General features: G+C 55.4%; 1 protein-coding gene across 1 annotated transcript in view; it reads left to right on the forward strand.

Annotated features, from left to right (window-relative positions):
• MTUS1 (microtubule associated scaffold protein 1) overlaps window positions 1-23,052 on the forward strand; it is a 93,554-nt gene that overhangs the window by 61,219 nt on the left and 9,283 nt on the right. The window contains exons 6-9 of the mRNA XM_069104855.1: window positions 4,105-4,319; window positions 15,462-15,528; window positions 21,441-21,655; window positions 22,921-23,026. Coding sequence (XP_068960956.1) covers window positions 4,105-4,319; window positions 15,462-15,528; window positions 21,441-21,655; window positions 22,921-23,026 — 603 coding nt within the window. The remainder of the gene's footprint in view (window positions 1-4,104; window positions 4,320-15,461; window positions 15,529-21,440; window positions 21,656-22,920; window positions 23,027-23,052) is intronic.

Raw genomic sequence — 23,052 nt, forward strand, 5'->3', positions numbered from 1 at the left:
TCCTCCCCTCTCCCCTTCTCCCCTCTCCCCTCCTCCCTCCTTCCCTCCTCCCTCCCCTCCTCTTCTTCCCCTCCTCTTCCTCCCCTCCTCCCTTCTCCCCTCCCTTCTCCCCTCCTCCCTTTTCTCCTTCCTTCCCTCCCCTCCCTTCTCCCCCTTCTGCTGCTGCTGTATTGCCTCTGAAATGCCACCATTGTCTTGCTATGATGATGGAAGGAAGCTATGAGGAATTTATTGAAGGCCTCTTCCTTCAAGCTCTGGGGGATAAAAAAAACACTGGCAGTCTGTTGTCAGACAAACATTATCAACAGGAACCATTTGTCCCAGAAACAGTTGAGCTTCCAAGCCAGGCCATATTACTGCCATGCCCTGTGGTACGGAAGAGGTACCTGGGGCTGCCCATGTTGAGGCCCACTGAGGCCAAGCTCACAGGTCCTGCTTCCTAAGTGGGGCCTCCCTTGGATGTGGGCTTAGAGGCCTATGTCTGATGACCATCCTGGCCAGGCCAGTCCGTGCAAGCTGCTCCCCAACTAGATGGGAATGCTGGGGGAATGAGTCGTCTAGGCCAAGCAGACCCAGGAAGTCACAGAGGGCAGTGGGATGGATTTCGGGTCTGGAGCTGGAAAGGACCCGCCTCCCCAGCTCACCTCCAACGCCAGGTGCTGGCTGATAACTGCCCAACCAAGGCCTTTGGCGAGGTTTTCTCTTTCTGTTTCCTTGCCCTCCAGTGGTGAGGGGCCCTCTTCCAGGGGCCTTGCCTTCGATTATGGGGAGTGGTCCAGATGCCTCCTGTTTTTCAGTCAGTGAAGGCTAGTCAATAAGGCAGCGAATGGCATTTGCCCAATGACTAACTACAGAGAAGTCTGAGTCTGAGATTCTTTGGGTCCTGAAGACTAAGCCTCTTCTCACCCCTGATGGGGATGAGAGAATGCTGGTGAATGTGTGGAGACACAAGCAGAGAGGGGGTCAAGTCCTGATCCCTGCCTGTCTGACTGCATTCCTGGCCTTTCACAGGAGAGCTGTGGCCAGCCCCAGGCACCCCCTGAGGAGCAGTCACCCAGAAGGAATCTGCTGCTCTGGCAGGACTGGGCATGTGAGGAAGTGGAGAGGGAGAAGCCTGGCATTCAGCCTTCTGTGGTGACAGCTCTCGAATGCAAACCCTGCCCCAATTTCCAGTGCAGTTTCCTTTCATCCTTACTAGCTGTATGACCTTGGGCGAGTCACTTCCTCTCTGGGGCTTGTTTCTGTTCCCTCCAGTGCAGTGACTTAAAGGGGGCCCCACAGGACTAAATCAGTCATTCCTTCTGGCCCAAAGCGATTAAATCTCTATTTGACTCACCTTCATTCCTGCAGAGATGGCTCTGTGGCTTGTTTGAGGACAGAAGCACAGAGAGAAACCAGGGTAGACAAGAAGGACACTAGTGAGATACTCCCTTCCAACGGGGGCAGCGGCCAACACCTCTGGACTATGGTAACTCTGGACCTGCCTCCAGAACTGGAACAGCCCCCCGCCTATCCCTAACTTGGGGCAGCAGCCAGTACCTTCACACAGGCAGAAGGCTGCCTAAGAAGAGCTGGCCAGGGTCTTGGGAGCACAGCAGGAAGGGGAAGGGAAAAGGAAAGGGATCTGCCCTGGGATGTTGCAAGAGCCTCAGTGGGCTGGTCTGGCCCCAGCCTCCCAAAGGATGGCACTGCTCTGCCTCTGGGCATCAGGGCACCAGGGTTTATGAGGGGAGGCTGGCTCTCTCCAGATCGGCCAGGAAACTGGGAGTTTGTAGTATGGAAAGTGTGGATGGTTCTAGACAGATGTCCCAGAAGGGAGCTGGTGCCAGGCAGGAATGTGGGGGTGAGGCTGGGTCTGGAGGAGGACAAGCCCTTGCTTCTCTGATCTCCCTCCCCAGTTTCCTCCCCTGAGGGGATTGTCCCAGATGGCCTTCCCTATTCCTGGGCACCTCTGGACACTTTTCCTGGATGGGGGCCTTTGTTTTACCTGTCAAAGGGACAGCTTCCTATGATACTGTCTGTGCAATGGGTGTGTGTGTGGGGGGGGAGGTACTGTGTGTTTCTGTCTGTCCTCTGGGATCAGGTGTCAGCTCCTTCATGCTTCTCTGCTCCTAGTAGGTACTTAATAGTGTTTTTTGACCAAACCAGCATAGCTGGAAATAGACAGATGCAGTTGACTGGTGGGAATGGCCGTACCTTGAGCAATGCTCTCCCCTTGTGACTTGGGAAATCTGTCCGTGGTTGGTGTCCAGGAGATGATGTCACTTAAGATTACGGCTTGGGGCCAATTGGCAGGGTCATTTCAGGCTTATCCCAGCTCAGTAGCACCACCAACATGAACCATGCCAGGGTGGGATTGAAGGTGCCCAAGAAGCCAAGGTTTCCTTATCACGCCTGAAGCCCCCTTCCCTATGCTCTCTCCCTCCCCTGAAACCAGTATGAGAAGCACCTTGAAGCACCAGTGCTGGGCCTGGAGTCAGGAAGACTGGAGTTCAAATGCAGCCTCAGACACTTACTAGCTGTGTGACCCTGGGCAAGTACTTTATCCTCTGCCTGCCTCAGTTTCCTCCTCTGTAAAATCAAAATACTAATAGCCCCACCCTCCCAGGCTTGCCATGAGGGACTAAGGGGCTCATGGTAGTGAAGCGCTTGGCACAGTGCCTGGTGTATATAAAAGTTAGCTGTCGCCATCATTGTCATCATCATGAGGCAGATGGCCTGAGCTGTCCTTGCCCAGGGTGACTGTGTCCACTCAGGCTCATCAAAACAGGAAGTCGGCCTATTCTCTCCTTCTTTCCCATGACCTCTTCCAGCCTCCAGATGTCAGGGACAGTGATGTTCAGTGAGTGGGCAGTGAGCCTACAGAGGGGATGTGCCTTCCCTGGGGGTCTCCTGGGCCTCCATTCTGTGAGACAGAATCAAAGAAAAAAGACTTCTGGGGGACAGCTCTGGCAGGAGCCTTTGGGTCCAGCTGAATACAACAGACATTCATTAGGCACCTATTTCATGCCACCTAGGCCCTGGTTAGGCCTTGGGCTGCAAAGACACAAAGGGGACATTTCTTTGTCCTGGTTTCCCCAGGCTAGTCCAGCCCCAGAGTAGCTGTTTCCCCATGGGGCTTTGGGAGGCATGAAACCCCTTCCTGGTCTCCTCCCATCCCAGGCTGTTCCCACCCACCCAAGTCTTTGGTATGTGGGTGTTGCCTTCTTGTGCCTGGGCCAAGAGCCCACCCAGCCTGTGTCCAGACTTCCTGCCCACTGGGGCTGGGTCTGAGCCTTGTCCAGTGCCTTGTGTTCTGTTGCTTCTGCATTTCCACAGCCCCTCTTAATTAAGACTGAGGGCCGTGTTTCCAGGGGTCGTTCTGGGATCAATGGCCCCCTTCTCCCCCATCTGATTTCTTCTGTAGCCTTACTGAGCTTGGCCAGTGTTGTGAATGTCTCTCCTCTAAGACCCTAGCCCTCCCAGTGCCCCCTCCTGCTGGCACCCTCCCTCCCAGGCTTCCTTGCGTTGCTGCCGCTGGTAGCCCCTCCTGTGTATCTGGTGCCTCACACCCGCGTTTGCCTTCCTGGATAGGGTGAGCCTTGCTTGGGAACAGGGATGGGTTTCCCAGACATGAGCCTCTCTGCCTCCCCTCCCCATCGCTTCCCCAAAGGGACCACAGGGTCAAGTTGGATGGGCCATCATGACCCTCAGGTCAGGGCTGGAATTCCTTTGGGGTGCAGGTTGGAGCGAGGTGGCCACTGAGGTCCCTTCTGACCCTCCATTTCTGTGAAGGGTCAGAGCTGGAGCTCAGACCTGCGTCTGCTCCCCCCAGGACGCTGGTCCTCGCCCCACACCTCCTCACCCAACGGCTTCCATCCATTTCTTGCTTGTGGCTTCTCTCTCCAGCCAAGGGCTTCCTAGGCTTTGAGAAGTGACCAGGGTGGTGCCTCTGTCTTTCCCCCATTTCACTGGGTGATGTGATTAGGCCAGATGTTCTGAAGTGAAAGGAACCATTGCATTTTAAAGAGGCATTCCTGGAACCCACTGGACCAGGCCCAAGCTTGGGCCACAATAGTATTTCTGAGACTGAAGCCATTTTGTTCCCCGTCTTTTCTTTTTCAGTTGAAAAGGGTAAACAAAGGCATCCTCGGACCCCGTGCAGCCAGCCCCAGTCTTCTCCCGATGCTCTCTCTACTGAAAAAGCCCTGGGATTGGCCTCCCATAGAGCAAAATGTGAACACCAGGGCAAGGTCATCCTGCACCTCAAGCAGCTTCTGGCTGGAGGGAACCGCAAGTTGGAGGCGCTGGCTGTGGTCGTCCAGCACCTGCTGGCAGAGGTAGGACAGTGGGCAGCCATGGGGGGGGGGAGTGCCAGGGAAAGGTCCCTGCATGAGCACTGGCTGGCCGACTTTCCTCCTGCTCCCCTGAGAGTTGGGCATTCTGAGTGGGATGACCTCTTTGATCAGTGCCTTGTTCTCTGAGAGTCAGAAATGGCCAGATTTGGGCATCTAGGTGGCACAGTGAGTAGAGTGCTGGCCCTGGACTCAGGAGGACCTGAGTTCAGATACGGCCTCAGACACTTAACACACACAAACAAAAAACCTAGCCATGTGACCTTGGGCAAGTTACTTAAACCCAATTGCCCTCCAAAAAGCAAAAAAAAAAAAATGGCCAGATTTGTCATGTCCTCTTCTTCTCTACCCCACCCCATACTCTCTTAGTATCAAACCTGTATAAGTGGAGAGAGACCTTGTTTTTGTCCTTGCCACATTGCCACAGCCTGCCAGGATTAAAGGTCTCTCTTTGTGTTTGAAGAATTTTGGTATTTCAGAGGTTCTGGGATCTGCTAGGGCTGATTCACCCCTACTTACACTGTGCCCTGACCTACAAATCTTTTACACACAGTGTCCCCAGTGCATAGAGGTCTTACTCTGGGCTAGATGTTGGAGAAAATGAATTTTTCAATGACTTTCTCTCCCATCATAAAGAGATGCTGCTATCCTCAGGAGTAAATTCTTTGGGAAAAGCCAGTTGAAGATTGTATGTAAGAATTGCGGTCATTCCTGAGATCTGTGATCTGTTGGCATTTTCTGACCTATTTCATTCCCAGCAGAGCTGGTGGGCTGTGTCTTTGAGGGCTATGCTTGTGCTGGGTCATCCTAGGGGAGGGCCCATCCTTCTCAGAGAGTATTATGCTTAAGTGAGCTCTGATTAAGTCATGTGGAGGAAAGCATTGTTCCCTCTGAACCTTTGCCCCTGATGGGGCCGAGCAGTGTTACCTGACTTTGGATGAGATCAGCAGGACATGGGGATCTTTATGGAGACATTTTCTCATCCCAGAGATAAAGGCTACAGGTGATCCTAACCTGGGTATAAAAATCATGTATTTGACTGTGTCTTTCAGACATCAGTGGACTTCATAGGATGAGGATTTCTGCTTAGAAGAACAGAAAGACCATGGCCACCCAAGTCAGCTTTGGGATATATTTAAACATTTATCACTCAAGGTTAACAAGGGCAAACTCCCCCCTCCCCCATTGGAACAAATAAGAACTGTTCCCTTTTCCTTATCCATTTTTGGAATAAATGAGCTAGGCACCCTGCTGAGAATATTGGGACTACAGGATCATTGAGCATTTGCAGAGCCCTTGGGAAGCCCAACCTCCTCGTCTTAGGAGACCCAGGCTGACCAGTAACTTGGCCAGGGTCACACAGGTAGGACCATGGTGCATAGGGTCACAGCTCTAGATCTAGGGGCCCTTTGGGGCCATGGAATCCAGTCCCTTCATTTAATGGAGGGAGAAACTGAGCCTCAGAGAGACTGTTCAGGGTCCGAGAATGTCAGGCTGGTACAGATCTCTCAGAGGAGAGTCTGATGCACAGTCCAGTGGTGCATACTTTGTGCATCTGCCTTGGGTCAGGCATTCTGGCAGATAGGCAGGTGTCCATGGGCTACAGTGTCTACTGGGAAGAAAGTCCGGGAAGGGCTCAGGAATGAAACTCTGAAGAGCCAAAGGGAGCTGCTTCCAACAGAGAAGAAGAATGAGATTTGTGTGAGGAGTCCAGTGAGGCAGCATGGGGACTCGCCAACTATGAGGAGGTGGTAATGGAGAATGAGGAGAGAGAGAGGTCCAGTAAAAGCAGCGTTAGGAAGACTAAAGCTCCGAATGAGCTGAGGCTGATGGGAAACTGAGGGTAGCAGAAAGGGTGTGTGTGTGCGTGTGTGTGTGTGTGTGTGTGTGTGAGTGGGTGTGAGAGTGTGAGTGTGTGGGAGAGTGTGTGTGAGTGTGTGTGTGCACGAGTGGGTGTGTGTGTGAGAGTGTGTGTGTGAGTGTGTGTGTGAGAGTGTGTATGTGTGAGCTGCATTAAAAAGGAATGGAAAAGCCTTTAGTACATGTTTACCGTGTGCCCCTCACCACAAATGAAAGACTCCAGGCAGTGTCTCCAACTTGAACTGGGGGTGCGAGGGGGAGGAAGGCTCACCTGTGAGGCAGGTGCAGGAGTCATGGAGGCCCTTGGGGTAGGTGGGTCAGATAATGGTGCCAGCGCCCCAGGGGTGTGTTGCCAGGGCAGATGATAAGGCCTCCATCCCACCTGAAGGAATGGAGCTTTGGCTGCCATGCTGGCCAAGCATGGGAGCAGCTAAGCTACCTGGGTGGAGGGGGAAGGTGAGGCTGGGTGGGTAGGAGCAGACCTCAGGGCTGCTGAGCCTCCCTGCCACCTGGCAGCCATCCAGGATGCCTTCTAGTCCAGCCTGGGACCAGGGGCGAGGGTGAGGGGGGCAGCAAAGAGAAGAGACATCTGAGCCCTCTTTGTGCTCTCAGCATTAGAGAATGCCCTTTGCCCTGGAGAGGACAGGATGGCTTGACTAACTAAGAGCTGCCTCCCAAGATAAATAGTGAGGCAGACAAGACAGTCAGAGAGCAGAAGCTGAGAGCCTGGGGAGGATTAGAAATTGCAAACCTGCAGAGCCTCTCCCCCTCCCCTCCATCCCTCTGGGCCATGCCACTCCCCACAGGCTGGCAAGGTCAGGGGCTGGTGAATTCAAATTGGCCCGCCCAACTGGGCCCTGTGGTCCCCTTGGGGAAGCGATGGAGAGGGGAGGCAGAGAGATTCCCGTCTGGGAAACCCAGGAAGCCAGTTTGTGTGAGGCCCGTCCTGCTGAGAGCCTGGGCCAAGGACAGACACTCCTCTTCATAGAGACCCCCTGTGGAGTGTTCTCAAAGAGCCCACCCATTGCTGCATCTCCACCAAAGCTCATCTTGTTGTGATCCACTCAATGTCTATCTTGTACATACCCAAAGAGACACAAGGCATCTCCCCCATGAGATCACGAGCTTCTTGAGGACAAGGGAGTGTTACAATTCGGTCTGTGTGTCCAGAGCCCAGTGCAGTGCCTGGGTCTCAGTTGGCAGTTAGTAAATGCCCATTGACTAAATGATTGGGCCATGTAGGAGATAAAGAGCCTTGGGGCTCCTAGAGGGAACCAGAGAGAGGAGAAAATGAACCTTTGCCAGGGGTGACTCTTCCTCCTTTTCCCAAAGCCCTACTAAGGGCAGTGTAACCACACTCTTGGCCAATCTTGGCAAAAGTGGCTTCTATCAATGGGCTCTGGGAACCCAAGGGAATCTCTGGCACATCTTCTGTAGTTGTCCCCTGTGCCTGGCATGGTCTCCTGCCTTCCTTCCATCTCCTGGCTCCCTGGCTTCCCTCAAAGCCCTGCTCAGGGGTTCTTCCTTGGCCGGTCTCCAGTGCCTTCCCTCTGTGCTGTTACATTGTATCTTGTTTCTCCATCTCTGTGGGTATGTGGGCTTCCCTTTAACTGCCTTTTGCCTTTGTATCCTGAGAGCTTGGCACAGGGCTTGGCACACAGTAGGCACTTCATGAATGCTTGTTGACTGACCACAATTGTGTCTCATACCTACAGTTCCCCAGCTATATGGGATGAGGAGGATGCTGTGCTCTCTAAATCTGGGCCCTTCCTGAGCGCTGGACCACCAGCCTCTGGATTGATGGGCTGCTGGATTTCCTTTGGGTCTTTTGGTTATTTTGATGAGTCTGACATTTAGCAGAGGGCCACCCTATCTGGACAGGCAGACTGTGCCAGCTGAAGAGCCAGAGGCATCCAAATTGAAATCCAAGTTTAATTGTGTGCAGAGTTATCCTGATATGAGTCAGACGTTCATCAGCCCTCACCCTGTGCTGACCTCTTTACCTGACCCTGGATGACTGGCCTGTATGGACAAGTAGAGGGTGGTCATAGAGCATCTCCAGGAGTTGGGAGGCTGAGTGGGGAAGGGGAAGGAGCCTCTCCCTGAGTATTGGGCTCTGGGGGGATCCTGAGACACAGAAAGGGTCCAAGTTATCCACAAAAGGTTCTGGCAGCAGCTCGATGTGGCTGCTGGCGGAGCCCTGCTGTGTGACCTGTCACCCCTCCTGTGCTCCCCCCACATGTGTCACCACAGCTCCTGTGCTCCTGGACAGCTCCCAGCCACAGGGGTCATTGATGCCCTGCCTACAGACAAAGTGTCTCATGTGCAGGCCTCCTAATTGAATCAGGCTCCTCATGCCCCTGGAGCAGCTCATTAGCTCCTTAATGCAGGAGGCTAAGGACCCACCAGGCCAAGCAGGGGCATTTTTCTAGGGTCTCAGCTCCCCATTGTACAGAGCTTCCTGTGTGGGTGCAGCCCCGTAAACCAGGGGCCCTCAAGGGCCTGGGTAAGGGCTTTGTCTCTAGACCTTTGAGTAAAGAGGAAAAGGAAGTGGAGTCACTGGAGTGTTTAGAAATGCCCAGAAGAGAATGGAAGGAAATTCAGAGGGAGCCGCTGATCAGCAGGACAGCTTAGAAAGGAGTATGGGGATAACTTGTAACAGTTTGAAAACAAAAGTAACAATTGCACCACAAGCCCCACACAATGGGCTTGTGCAATCCTTACTTCCAGGTCTTTGTATGGGGAAACATTCAAGTCTGGCATTTATCAGGGTCAGGACAAGAAAACACTTGCTTTAAAATCTTGCCTGGAAACACCTATCAGCCTGGCTGCCCTTCCTGCCCAGGCGCCCTTCTGTGCCCACCCAGCACTTGGCTCCCAGTCTGGCTGCCCAGGCACCCTTCTGTGCCCACCCAGCCCCCCCTTTGAGGGTCTCCGCTGAAGGGAGGAGTCCAGAATCTATTCCAGGAGCCTATAGAGAGCTGGGCTTTTGTTTGGGACTTTGGAGGGTCTCTTCCTGTAGAGGACGTCCTGGGGGATGAGACTTGGTGATGGGATGAGGCCATTGGCCAGGGCTGGTGTGGGAGGGGCTGTGCTTTTGTGTTGGCCTGTAAAGGAGGGCTTCCCTCTTCCCCATAGCCTTTTCCTGGAGGACTTGGCAGGCCAGAGTGCGGCAGAACTAAGGTAGCTTGGGCTCCTGGGCTGGGCAGAGGGCTCTTGGGAAGGTTGTGGCATAAATATGCACCCTGAGATGCCTCATCCGCAAGAAGTGAGCGCCCTGTTCTGATGAGTAGGAGGTCTTAAGCCCCAGCTTCCTGGAGAGAGGGAGGGGAAAAGCCTTGACTGGGGCAGTTCCGAAACCTAGCCTTCTGGAGAGAGGAGAGGAATTCCTGGGTCACCGGAGCTGGACTCTATTAGCCATGTGATTGCAGCTGGCAGAATGTACGGGAGTTTAAGCCCTGAAATAAGGGACGGGAGACCGACCTTTGCCCCATTACCTTGGGTTATTCGGACACTGCAAGTCCAGGGAAAGGTGGTCTGCTACCTTCTGGGAAGTCAAGCCCTCAGGGAATGAAGCACCAGAGAGGTGTGTGCCTGGGCCTGGGTGGGGAGGGGCGAGTGGGATTCACTGGGACAGCCAGGTGGTCCTGCTGAGTGTTCTTCTTGGGAGCCCAGATCACAGTGCATCTGGAGGAACCTGGGGGAAAGTGGGACTAGCTAAAGAAATGGGGAAATGAGAGGGATCGTTTGTGGGCTGCTGGGAATCTTTGGTTTTCTGTGGGGCAGAAGAAAGGCTGTTCTCTGCTGGGTGTGGATGTTACCTTAAGGGCTTGTAAGGGGTCTGAGGATGATCAGGTGGGTAGATAATGTATACACATGCATATCTACATGTACATACGTGTTTATGCCCAGATAGACACATGTGTATACACACATATGTGTGTGAAGATTATACATGCTATTTACAGGCTCTGTCCTGGATTTCCCAGAGGCCACTCTGGTTGGGGATGGTAGGAGGGGAAGGAGCCCTGCAGCCTCAAAGCCACACGTGGCCCTCAAGGTCCTCAAGAGTGGCCCTTTGACTGAATCCAAACTTCACAGAACAAGTCCCCTCAATAACAGACTCATTCTGTAAAATTCTGTAAAACTTGGACTCAAAGGGCCACACTTGAGGACCTTGAGGGCCACAGGTGGCCTCGAGGCAGCAGGTTCCCCACCCCTGGTGTAAGCTAAAGAAAGAGACTAGAGTGGTCAGTGCCAAACATTGGCCCTGGTTTGTATGGCCTTCTGGGTCTCAGGTCCATATTCTGGAGGCACACTGTGCTCTCTGTAAACATTGGGTGCTATCAGAGGGGTGGAGCTTCTTGCAGTCTGTGTCTCCTGGTGGGCTTGGGCAGCTGCTGGGTTGGAGGCCCTGACCTGAGTGGGCAGTGGCTGGAGCTTAGTCCTTGATCCTTTCTCCAGAGGTCCTCTGCTTCGCCGGTGGTTGGTCCAGAGCAGGGTGATTCAGGTCCCTTCTTACTTGTGAGAGGGTACAGGTTGGTATGGGAGACTGGGCACCGAAGTGATGGGCCCTGACCAGGTTCAGGATGAGGGAGTGATTCCCCACACACAAGATTAGGAGGGTTGAGTTCCCAAAGGGCCTGGATGTGGGAGGTTGGACTGCTGGGAAAGAGCAGTGGAGGAGGGGCAGGACAGTCCTGGGGGAGGGGAGGGGAAGTTGGTCTGGGCTGTGGCTGTCTCCCTCCCATCATTCATAGCCTCCTGGTAGAATGCAGCCTGAGCCCCCTGGAAAGAGATAATTCAGTGTGCAGCTGTCAGGCAGAGATTGGACTTCACTCTGCGTTTGACTTTGGCCAGGTCACTTTTCCCTGGGCCTCAGGGTCTCCATCTGCACAGTGGAGGTGCTAAGACCATGCCTGATGTTGCACCTTCCTGGGCTTGAGAGGAAGCCTACTGTGAGTGCCTGGGGAGTCTCCAGACCTGTGGGGGGTCATACTAACCCTAAATGTGATGTTGTGGAAGTTAGCTGGGCGGCAATGTTGTCTGGATTTTGGGTTAGAGAGACAGGACGTTCAGGGTAGAAGAAAACAGCTGTGTGTGCCAGATACACAGTAAGTAGGGCTGACATTCAGGGCCACCGAGGCACAGAGGATGGCCAACACTTAGCAGGAAGGGCTTCATAGAGGGGGCGAGACTTGCACTGGGCCCCTGAACAAGGAGTGGCAGGACTTGAGAAGAGTGGGGAGACTAGGAGTGGCATGCGGGGGTGGGGGTGGGGGCAGGAGGGTATGAGCTTTGGGGCCAGAGGTCAGAATGCGAGCAGTCTGTTTATCCGATGACCTAGAGCAGGGAGGGTTCCCAGGGCGAGAAGCAGGAGGCGGGAGAGAGCCTTGAATGCCTGGTAGAGGAATGGGAGCTTGATTCACGAGCAGTGGGAACCATCCACTATTTACCAGGCAGCCTAGATTCTGGGTCCATGCACCAGCAGACTGGAGCCCTTCCTCTGGGCCTCCTTTATGTGGGTCCTGTCTGTGCCTTTTCACAAAGCCCCTGTGGGGGTTTTCCATCACATACTTTCCATTGGTTCTCTTACCCTTGGAGGGGGTGGGGACGACTGTAGCACGTGGACTAGCCATCTCTTGTCGGAGTAACATTTATATGACACCCCTCCTCATCTCCTTGCCTGGTCAGCCATGTCTTGAATGGCCCCGTGGTCTTTTAGGAGCATTAGTGTGCCAGGGCGTAGAGGCCAGCTGGGAGATTCCTGGATGAAAATGTGCAGTGGGGAGAATGGACAGCCTGAGTTGGTGGTGGCCTGGATGCAGGGTGCAGGTGTAGTCAGTGTGAGCCTGAGAGGTGGGGAAGTGTAGGCAGCCTGCCGAAACAGAGGGGACCAAGAAATGGGTTGCAGTAATGGTGGAGCTTGACACCCACTCACACAGAGCCCAGACTGTCCCTCCCAAAGCCCTCCTTGCCATGTTAAGCCTGAAACTGGTGGCACGGGGTGTGTTGCATCTAGAAGTAGTGTGGTGCTGCTGTTAGAGGGCTGGAGTTGGAGGCAGGAAGTCCTGCCTTTGCCCCCATGACTTGGGTAATCTGGGACAAGTCGGTTTCCTCCTCTGTGTCATAAGTAGATGGACCACCTTCTTCCAGCTTTCGAAATCTCCTCCTGGGAGATTCTGCCCTCCTGAAGTGCCAGTGCTCATTTCAGGCTTCCATTCATTTTCCGTGAATTTGTCAAAGACACTAGATGCCTGGCCCCCTGCAGCTACAGCCAGGTGCTGGGGGGTGTCAGGAGGTTCAATAAGTGTCACTGGAGGTTATTTGGGGACGTCTAGGGAGCCTTCTCTGGGACTGTGTGTGGGGGGGGGGCAGGGGGGAAGCAAGCACAGGCTCTTTCCTCTCCCTGGAGTTTACACTTCTTGTTGCACGTGCCCTGGCCACGACTGAGGCTTCAGCAGCACCACACTCTGGGAGGATGGCCATCTCCAGCTCTTGCAGTCTTCAGCTCTCGGGGCTGCTTTTGCAAGCAGGTGAGGCTGGGAATTTGCTCTAGCCAGGTCAGGCTGTATTTTCTAAATAGCTCTGGCCCGTTTTCCTACCCAGTGTCTCCAGTGGAAATGAGGCCACACCCCCTTCTGGAGTGGATCCTGGCATATGGATTCCAGGCTCTCCTTTCTTGTCTGTCACATGGTAAACATCTTCCCTGGACAAGGCACCCGAGCTGAGGGAGATGCTGAGACCATGGGATTCTGAGCTGTTGGGATTGTGAGTCTCCCTTCCCATCCCTCCTCCCCTTCACAGACGAGGAAACAGACCAGCTGGAGTCGCTTGTCCCGGGAGGTCAGCTGTGAATAGTGGAATGGACCTTTGGACCATCTTTGAGTTCCAAGGCTTTTGTTGTTACAGTGTGAGACCCTGTGCAGGGACTGGTGTGTAAGGACCAAGGAGGGGTAGGCCTGGACAGTGTGCTCTAAGAGACAGGAGAGTGGAGGGGAAGGCAGCAGAGATCAGGGGGTGACTTGGTGGAGTTGGGCCTTGAAGGAAGTCAGGGGTCTCCAAAGGAAGAGATGAAGGCATGTTTTCCAGGCATGAGATCTGGCCTGGGTGAGTGCAGGAATGGCCAGCAATCTGTTGGGCTGGAGGCCTTGAATGACAGGCCAAAAGCAATCTGGAGCCATGGAAGGTTTTTGAGTTGAGCAGTGACAAGATTAGCCCTGAGCCTTGTAAGAGAAGGCTCTCTCCCTGAGAGGCAGGGAGGCAAAGTCTGTTCCAAAGTTCAGGTGAGAGTCTGCCTGAGATGGGGTGCCTGGTTACCCCCGTGCTCCACGCTCCCAAGCAGGCTCTTAAGAAATGCTTGCTTACTGGGTGGCTGTGAGTGTGTTTCCCTCTGGAGGGGTCGGTGTTTAGCCCCCTCTGCCAGAGGCAGTTAGTATAGGAAGGGCCTGGGCCCACCCACCTTGGCCCCCTCCCCACTGGCCAGGTCCACATCCCACACCCCAGCTGGCTTCTGGGGATTTGTCCAGGCCCCAGCATCCTCATGTGGACTGGAGCGGGCTCACTGGGCCAGGGGCCAGGGGCCTCCCCAGGGATGTGGTGCCGCATGTCCCCAGCTCTTCCCAGCCTCCTTTGCCACTCTCTTCAGAATTCCAGAAATGAGGTTCCCTTTTACGTTAATGAGTGTGAAAATCTGATGGCCTCAATTAAAGCCCCAAGCCCCCTCCCCCCATCATCCCCTGATGATCTCTATGGGGACACGTCCCTCGTTCCTCCCCCACCGCCAGCTGACGTTGGAGGCAGTGGTAATCGATGAGGCTGGTGTCTGGGGCTCTGAGGCCCGGTTGGCCTACAGGCTGTGGCTTTAAGGGAGCTCTCCGACTGCTGCGGGAGGAGGGAGGGAGGGAGGGAAGAAGGGAGGGCCAGAACTGCAGTGTCCTGCCTGTGCTGGGGGAGAGAGTCTGAGCCGAGAGCTGGAGGAGGCGGCTGGCCCGTCAGGTAACTGGAGTGCAGGGCTGCCTTCCTCCCTCCCACCTTGCCCTCCCGCCTCCTGTGCCATCCCTGGCCCAGGGTGCGGCCCCAGCACCTGTGCACACACCCGGGAAATGGGCTGCTCGGGCAGCCGACCGTGCCTGTCCTCTCCGTGTGCTGCAACCAGGGTAATGGGGGGGCTCTGGCTCCCGAGGGGGAGGGGGCAGGGGCTGGGGCATGTACCCATTCCCTGGGAAGGGGCCCCTGCTGCTGACTGAGCAGCGGGCGAGGCACCCATTCTGCAGGGATGCAGCTCTTCTGGCAGGAGCCGGCTCAGCTTGGCAGAAGGCTGGGCAGCTGTGCCTGGCCGGGGGCTTTGGCCCTAGGTCCTACCTCCCTGGCTCCAGAGAGGGGGTGGCTGCCTGGGTGTGTGCCCATGTGGATGTTACTCTTTAGGGAGACTGGGGGAAAGGGTCCCCAGAAGGCTTTGTAGTCCTGGATGGACAGGTCCTTGTTCCTGGTGCCTTTCTGTGCCCCCTTCTCTGGGTCTGGCCAGGCCAGAGTTTGGGGGCCATCCGCAGATAAGCCAGCGGACAAGTAGGAGAGAGCCCCTGGAGAGCTCTGCCCTGGCCTGCTTTTCCCTTTGCCTTGGAAGGGTTGGGGCTCCTGGTGCCTGGAGCCAGGAGGGGCTTGACTGAAAACTTTTGTGGGTCTGAGCATACTGGGAGTACATGCATGCCGGAGGTAGTGCCCGCGCCTGCAGCAGCCCTGGGGAGCAGGACAGCAAATATTTACCTTGAGCACATTCTCCTCCCGTGCCCTGGGGGGAGGGAGGAGGGCTGGGATTCCTTGGTAGGGGGTGGGGGGGCTACCTGGTCAGTGTCCAGGGGGTCTCAGCCCCCAGCCTTGTGAAAGTAACCCCGAGACTGCCAGCTGTGAGCTGGGAGGGAGGGGTGTGCCCAGCCCCCATCCTCCTCCCCATCCCCCAGGCCATCCCAGCCCCACCCAGGCCTTGGCTGCTGCTGCTGCCTGGAGTGAAGATTGGCCTGGGATCCATAAAGAGCCAGAGACTGGGGGGTGGGGAGGTCAGTGCCGGGCTCACTTCCTTAGCGAAGCCGTGACACCCCTGTTTTTGTAACAACATGAACCGGGAATGGAATGATTCCTATCTTGGCTCCTCACTCCTCATTCCGCGCTCCCTCCGGACTCTCATTTTCCTCCTGATAACAAATGTGGGTCTGATTGAAAGGGACCCTCGTGCAAGCACTCCAGTAACCCGATGTGTCTCTTCTGCAGAGGGAGGAAGCTCGGAAACAGCACCAGGCCTTGTCACAGGAGCTGGTCAGCCTGCGGGGAGAGCTGGGTAAGAGTAGGGGGCCGAGGGAGGGGGGGCATGTGTGTAAGTGTACAAAGGTGTGAGTGTGTGAGTGTATGTGAATGTGTATGTGTGTGAAAGTGAGTATACAAAAGTGAGTGTGCGAAAGTGACTGTGGGTGTATGTAAATGTGTATGTGTGTGAAAGTGTGTGAGTGTACAAAAGTGAGTGTGCAAAAGTGTGACTGGGTGTATGTAAATGTGTACGTGTGTGAAAGTGTACAAAAGCGAGTGTGCAAAAGTGTGACTGTGGGTGTATGCAAATGTGTATGTGTGTAAAAGTGTGTGAGTGTACAAAAGTGAGTGTGCGAAAGTGTGACTGTATGTAAGTGTATGTGTGTGAAAGTGTGTGAGTGTACAAAAGTGAGTGTGCGTGTGAACATGTGTAAATATGTGTGCTGTGCAAGTGTGCAAAAGTGTGTGATGTGAGTGGGTAAATGTGTGTGAAAGTGTGTGCATGTGAGAGTATGTAAATGTGTGTGTGTGTGTGTGTGTGTATGAGTGTGTGAGTGTGCTCCCCTCTGGGGCTGGTCATTGGCCCCCAAGTCTGTCTGTCTCACTTTGGGTGTCTCTGTGACTCTGACTATTTCTCTATGCTTGTCTCTGTCTGTGCCTGGGCATGTCCATTTGTCCAGGAGCGCCTGCCTGTCCTATGCACCTCTCTGTCTTCCTCTGTCATTGTCATCTCTGTTTGTCTCTGTGCCCGGGCACATCTTTTGTCCAGGAGTGTCTGCCTGTCTTCCCCATCTCTCCCTGTCATTCTCGTCTCTGTCTCTCTCTGCTGTCTTTGTCTCTGTCTCGTTCCTGGGTACATCCTTTGTCTAGGAGTGTCTGCCTTTCCTCCGTGTCTCTCCCTGTCATTCTCGTCTCTGGCTCTGGCTGGGCCCCCACTCTGGCTGTTGCCTTGACTCTTCCCTTGTAGCCTGCTCCCCACCCCCTCCCCAGCTGAGGCAGCTTGGCCACGAGCTCCCTGTGTTCCCGGCACCGCCGGCTGATCCACTGGCTGATGACTGAGACACAAGCCTGTCTGAAGGGAAGGGGCAGTGACTTGGCTTTGCTGGGACATGGCCCAGCCTTCACTTGGCAGTGACTTCTGCAGGGGCTGCCTGCCTGCCCAATGGTGCAGTGCCCAGTCCAGTCCCTGCAGAAGGGAAACTGAGGCTTAGAGTTGGGATGTGCCCAGGGTCACGGAGCCGGTGAGTGTTCCAGGGAGGAGTGCCCTGGTGGTCTGGCCACTGAGCTGCCCACCTCCCCCATGACTTCCCTTCCTCTGGTTCTCTGGAGGTTTAGTGGAATGCTTCACATTTACTGGTATGGCACACACATGTGTCATGCCCTCTGGATGGTGGGAGGGCAGGCAGGTTGCCAGGCCCTAGACTCTGAGTTATAAAGACCTGGGTTTGAGTCCTGACCCCGATGCTTACTTATACCACCTCAGGCCACTCTGTTCTCTTGAGTGTCACTTCCCTCATCTGTAAAATGGGTGTCTGATGTAGACAAGGCCTGTGGGTCAGGGACTGTGTTTGGCCTCTTTGGATGCCCGGCACTTAACAGAATGCCCCGCAGATAGTAGGTGTTAGTCAGCATTCCTTTACTGGCTGCGGTGCAGAGGAAGTGAAAGGTCCACTGACCTGTCTTCACATAGTATGTAATGGAGGCAAGGGCCATGCGGGGGAAAGGGGTGCTGCTGGGGACGGGGACACTGCCTTGGAGTCACCAGTACTGGTCCCAGCGTGGCAGATGGAGGACAGATCCCCTCCCACCTCAGTGGGGCCTCTGCTGGGATCAGGTGACCAAGGGTGGAGCAGAGGGGTGTCCACGACCACAGGGCCCTGGCCTCTCTGCCCCCAGCATTTGCTAGAGCCTTGTGAGACCATCTGGAGCCTTGTAGACATCCTACTGTGCGCGAATGTGTGTGTGCAATGATAGGTGGTAAAAGTGATGCCAGGTGTGGCCGTGGCTGATTCAGTCACAGCCAGGGAGTGTCTGAAATGGCTAAGCTCCTCAATTGCCTTTGGTGGCCTGGTCCTCCTTTTCTCCGGGAGAGAGTCCCAAAGGGCGCCGCATCACTTGCCCCTTCCATGGCATCCCCAGGCCTGTGGGGTCTCCCAGAGGGTGGGAAGGAGAGGAGGACCAGAGGTGGGAGGACCGGCAGAAAGGGCCTCTCCAAGAGATCTGGCCCTTTGGCCCCCGAGGGGCGTGAGGAGGGCCCCTGGGCTCAAACACAGCTGCTCCGTGGTGACCAGCGGACCAGGGATCAAGGTGAGGGATCTGGAGGGGCAGCCGGAGCCAGACCGTGGAGGGCTGTAGATGGTAGAGGAGGCAGCCTTTGATCCTGATGGTGATAGGGAGTCACTGGACCTTCTTGAGCAGGGAAGGGACATGATCAGAGCTGGACTTTTAGCATATTCCTCGGGCATCTGTCTGGAGGCTGGACCCCAGTGGGGAGAGGCTTGGGCTGGCTATTGGAGCAGCCCAGGCCTGAGCCAGGAGGAGGCCATGGGAGCAGGGAAGGGGCCAGCGTGTGGGAGATGTAGAGGCCGGGGCATAGTTTGGGCCCAATGGAGCTGCTGTCGTGTGTGCCCCAGACCAGGTGGTGAGTGGGGGGCGAGACTAGAGGGGGAAAGAAGTCTCCTTTGTTTCCTGGTGTCGGTTCTAAAGGGAGGAGGAAGGGGGCTGTTGCCCCAGCCTGGCTGCCTCCCTGCCGGCACACAGAACACTGCCAGCATTGACAGCCTTTCAATGGGGACTCGTCGGGCTGGCTCAGGTAAGGGCTCCCCCACCCGCCCCTCGCCTTTGTATCTTCCTGTCTTGCACCAGGCCCTTTCAGGCACGGTGAAGGTGAGAAGGGCCTCCCAGGCTGCTTTCATGATAGGCTGAAAGCCGAGCCGAGCCCCCGGATTCCTCCAGTTACATAATGGGTCTCGGTGGTGGTGGCTGCTGGGCCAAGCTGCCTCGGATGCCCTTGAAACAGCCCAGAGTGTCTGCAGGCTGGTGCAGGCCCCAAAAAGGGCTGAGAGTAGAAGGCTTCAGAGGCTTTCTGTGAGGAGATCAGAGCCCCTGGCACAGGGCAGAGGCTAGCCCAGGGTTTGATAATGTGTGTGGGGGGAGGCTGGTACAGGGCAGAGGCCTAGCCCAGGGTTTGATAATGTGTGGGGGGGAGGCTGGCACAGGGCAGAGGCTATCCCAGGGTTTGATAATGTGGGGGGGGGAGGCTGGCAGTGAATGGTGTCAGTGGAAGCCCCCCGCCTCCCTCAACACGGATGGGTGTGTCTGCCTCGGTGGGCATCCAGAATGTGGCCAAGCCAGCAGGGACGTGCCCACAGCAGCATTCTGACTTGGTGGTGTTTACCGTCCAGGCTGGGGCAGCCTGGGGGCAGGGCATTCTTCTTGCCCTGGTGATGGTGTAGAGCTGGGCACATGTCCCCTACCTTCAGGTGCTGCCTGACCCCTCCCTGACCGGCTGCCTGTGTGGTGGGTGGGTGGGTGGCTATGGGCCTTGGCCTCGGCCTGGCCCTTTGGATGTTCCAGCTTGGTGGAGGAAAGCCTGTCTCCTGCATGCCTGCTGGCCTGGGAGGCCCTGGGGGTGCTGTGAGGAAGCACTGGCTGACCTTGGTGGAGGTCCCCTTTGGAAGGAGCTTATTTCTACCAAATATCAGTGTAGGCCAGTCACCAAACATCCACAGGAACTTCCCACCACCAGGCCTTTGTCCAGGCTCCATCTCTCTTCCTAGAAACAGCCCTCCCTGCCCAGCCTCATCCTGCCTGATGCCCCTTTCCCATTTGCCTCCCCCAGGAAGCGTCCCCAGCTGGCCCCATGGGGCATGTGGTGAGGGCGCCTTGGAAGCCCACCTGTTTTCCATTTCCCGGCCCTGAGGTGGTTGCCATAGCTACGGCAGCTTCCTCCTTGGCCCTTTCGCCTCCACCCTGGGCCTGATCTCATCCCTCTTTGTCTCGGAAGCCGGTGAATCTTCCCTGGGTACAGCTATGGCCCTGTCGCTCCTTCACTCAGAAGCCCTTAGCCTGGCCATTTTATGCTGGTCCTGGCATTTGAGGCCTTTTAGGTTCTGACTCCAACCAGCCTAGCTGTCTTGGGTCCTGGGCATGAGTCCCCTTCATGAGCTCTGCACTGAGGCTGTTGGGCCACTCTTGATTCCCCCTCCTTGTCCTGCTCTCCCCCCTTCCTGTTCCTTCACTCATGTCCTCCCTCACACTGGCCTGGCCTGGCCTTCCTGCCTCTGCAGGACAGGGAGTATTTCCTGCCCAGCCTCGTACCCTGACTTCCTGGGACCTCTTTGGTAGCAGGGATGAAGGTGAATCAAGGTCATGTGAGATGGGCAGGCAAACTTGGGTCAGAGCCTTGAAGGATGTGACCACTGAAGGTCGTCCCAGTCTCTCAGCTATTAGAAGACCCTCCCTCCAGCCAGAGGACATCTCTTCTGCCTTTAGCTCTGACTCCTTCTGGGGGAGAGGGGAGGGAAGGAGGAAGGGAGAAGCTATTTTCTTGAACCATAATTCAATATTATATCTGTCGAGCCCAATTAGTGCCTGCCTGTAAAGGGTGATAATTGCTGCTGATCTCTCTGCTGTGAGCACCCTGCCCCGCTGGGATGTGAGGAGGTAATGCTGAATCACCAGGTTTTAAATTAGGCAGCCTGTCAGTGACGGGAAATCACAACTTGGGCTGAGTGGGTGAGGACGTACCAAGGGGCCTGGGGGCATGATGGGAATTCATCAATCGGCGGCTAGACAGCTTGAGGAAGCTTAGTTCTGATTGGCTCGAGTGGGATGGCCCTCCCTGAATGGCCTAAAGACCGCCCCGTGCTCCAGGATGTGCCCTCTGGTGCCCACCTCCTTCTGGGGGATACTCTTGTGCAGGTCACAGAGGCTGGACGCTGGGGGAACCTTTGTGTGCACGGGATAGCAGCTGAATAGAAAGTCAAGATCTGGAGAGGAAGGCTGTGGCCCGAGGGATGAGAGAAAAGATGTCCTGGAAGCTGGAAGGTGCAATCAGGATCTGGAGATGGAGGGAGGGAGGAAGGAATTTAAGGAATTATTTCCTTGAATGAGATTTTGTACCTCTTTTGCAATTAGGCCAATGTTGTTTTTTAAGGTATTCAGTATTTTTCTTCAGTATTTTTTGTGCCTCATTTACCAAGTCGGAAACTCTTTTCATAATTTTCTTGCATCACTCATTTCTTTTCCCAGTTTTTCCTCTACTTGTTGTTTTCTTGTTGGTTTCTAGTCCAATTAGCATTTTTCTTTGAGACTTTGCTTGTAGCTCTTTCCACATTGTTGTCTTCTTCTGAGTTTATGTCTTGATCTGTGCCCCTGAACGCTACCTGGCTTTCTGACTGGAGAAGAGTGTGGTTTATATATGAATGTGTGTATGTGTGACGGTGGTGTGAAGCCTGGGGATCATGGTTGTCCCCAAGTGTTTCAAGGGCCCTTCCTTGGAGGAAGGATCAGCCCTGCCCTGTATAGTCCTGAGTTCAGAACAAGGGACCAAGGGCAGAGATGGCAGAGGCAGATCTAAGGTTAGCATTAAAATAAGGCCCCGGGTGGAGTGAGCTCCCCTCCCCACCTTCCAGTATAGGCCACATGAGCCGTGGCTCAGAGGGCCCCTGAGCAGAACCTCAGCATCCCCAGCCTCTGCTTGGAGACTGCCAAGGACGGGGAGCTCACTTCCAGCCAAGACAGTGCAGCTCCCTCTGGGAGCGCACTGGGCATCAGGGAGAGTCTTCTTGGATTGTGGCCCTCACCTGCTGGTCCAGCCTCGCCTCCCTGGGCAGGCAGGCTGCGGGAAGCCCAATAAGTGGGGCCTTGTGGCCTGGGAGAGTGAGGGCTCTTCCCCCTGTCCCCCACCCCTGCTGCAATGGGAGGGGTGGTTCTTCTCTGCAGTCACTGCCTCAGCCGCCTGTGAGAAGCTAGAAAAGGCCCGCAATGAGCTGCAGACCGCGTGCCAGGCCTTTGTGGACAAGCTGAATGTGCAGCACCAGGCAGAGCTGGCAGAGCTGGAGAGCCAGCTGAAGGCACACTACACGGGCGAGTGTGAGAGGCTTCAGAGTGTGTGTGTGCAGGAGGTCCAGAAGTACCAGGCCCAGCTGCAGAGTCAGGTGGGTGCCTGGGAGGTGGACGGGTGGGGCCTCACAAATCCCCCACAGAGGGGGCCTCAGGGTTGTGGCCCAGCAAATGGTCCCAGAGCAGGAGTGTGCTCTTTCAGTCTTAATGCAGCATGGCAGTGCGGCTTGTCCTGGGGATTGCTGTTACAAAGCCCCAGGCCTGCTGTGCCCACCAGCGAGCCCCTATGGGAAATACTGCTTCCATTCAGGCAGGCCGTGTCTAGAACGGCGGCTGTGTCTAGAACGGCGGCCGTGTCTAGAACGGCCGCATTTAGGAGCCCAGGGAAGGAGCTGTGTGTGTGTCCTCATTGGCTAGATGAGGAAGTGGGCTCAGAGGGAAGGGACCTCCCCAGCATCTCCCCGCCCCTCCGCCCCAGGGCTTCCAGGTGTGCTAACTGGCTGCCAGCTCTGACAGCTGATGGCCAGTCTTTGGAGGAGGACTCGGCCAGACTGACCTCCCATCATGCCCTCTGCTGCCCTGGGCTTAGAGGACCCCCACATACAGATGGAGGAGGGCCTGCCAAGGACTCGCTAGGTCCACGGTCTGGAGGGCTTCCCCAACCCCCTCAGTTTGTAGAAGCAGCACTGAGGCCAATAGCTGGGCACTGGACCTGGCACACAGGCACTTCAGAAGCGATGGGTGGGTGGGCAGGTTGGCATACACATTGGCTACAAATACAAGAGGAAGTACACCCATGCACACATGTGAACATACCCCACAGGCACCCGCTTCCACATGTGTGTACACACGCACACACACCATGAGAGTGAGGAAAGGCCCAAGGTGATGAAAAGGGACCCAGCTTGAGGGAATGGCTGAGCTCCAGAGAGCTTTACGTTGGTCATTCAACAAGCCCCAAACCTTAGGTATTAAGTTCAATTAGTTTGATTAGCATTTAAAGTTAAATTCACCCCAAAGCTCTGGTTTGGAGAAAAAGCACAGGCTCACACTTCCCCATCTCTATCACCCACCTGGTGCTGTCAGAGAGAGCTGCTCCCCTGCCAAGACCCCTTTAAGATTGGGTCTGACCATCGCAACCAAGTTGGGACCTTTTGCTTTAATATGCCAACACCCCTTCCTGGAGAATCTCAGTGATGTTTTGTGGAGGAAAACCTTCTGGTCCTGGTGGCCCACAGTGTTGTGGGGACCTACTTTCCCCCAGCCAAGCTGACCTGAGGCTGATCCCAGGACAGGCCACAGCTGGGCTTTCTGTGGGCTGTCAAGGTCTGATTCTAATGGACAGGGCTTCCCCTTGTAGGTCGATGATTTAAATGCTGCCCATGAAGCCTTCAAGTTAGAAGTTGAAGCCAGTCATTCAGAGCAAGTTGATCTGCTGAAGAAGGCCTATGAAGCCTCCCTCACAGGTAAGAGTGCTCTCCCCCCCCCCCCC

Source organism: Petaurus breviceps, unplaced genomic scaffold, assembly GCF_028583685.1.
Source record: "Petaurus breviceps papuanus isolate PSGF00001 unplaced genomic scaffold, PetGlider_PUasm1.0 689, whole genome shotgun sequence".
Taxonomy (NCBI): domain Eukaryota; kingdom Metazoa; phylum Chordata; class Mammalia; order Diprotodontia; family Petauridae; genus Petaurus; species Petaurus breviceps.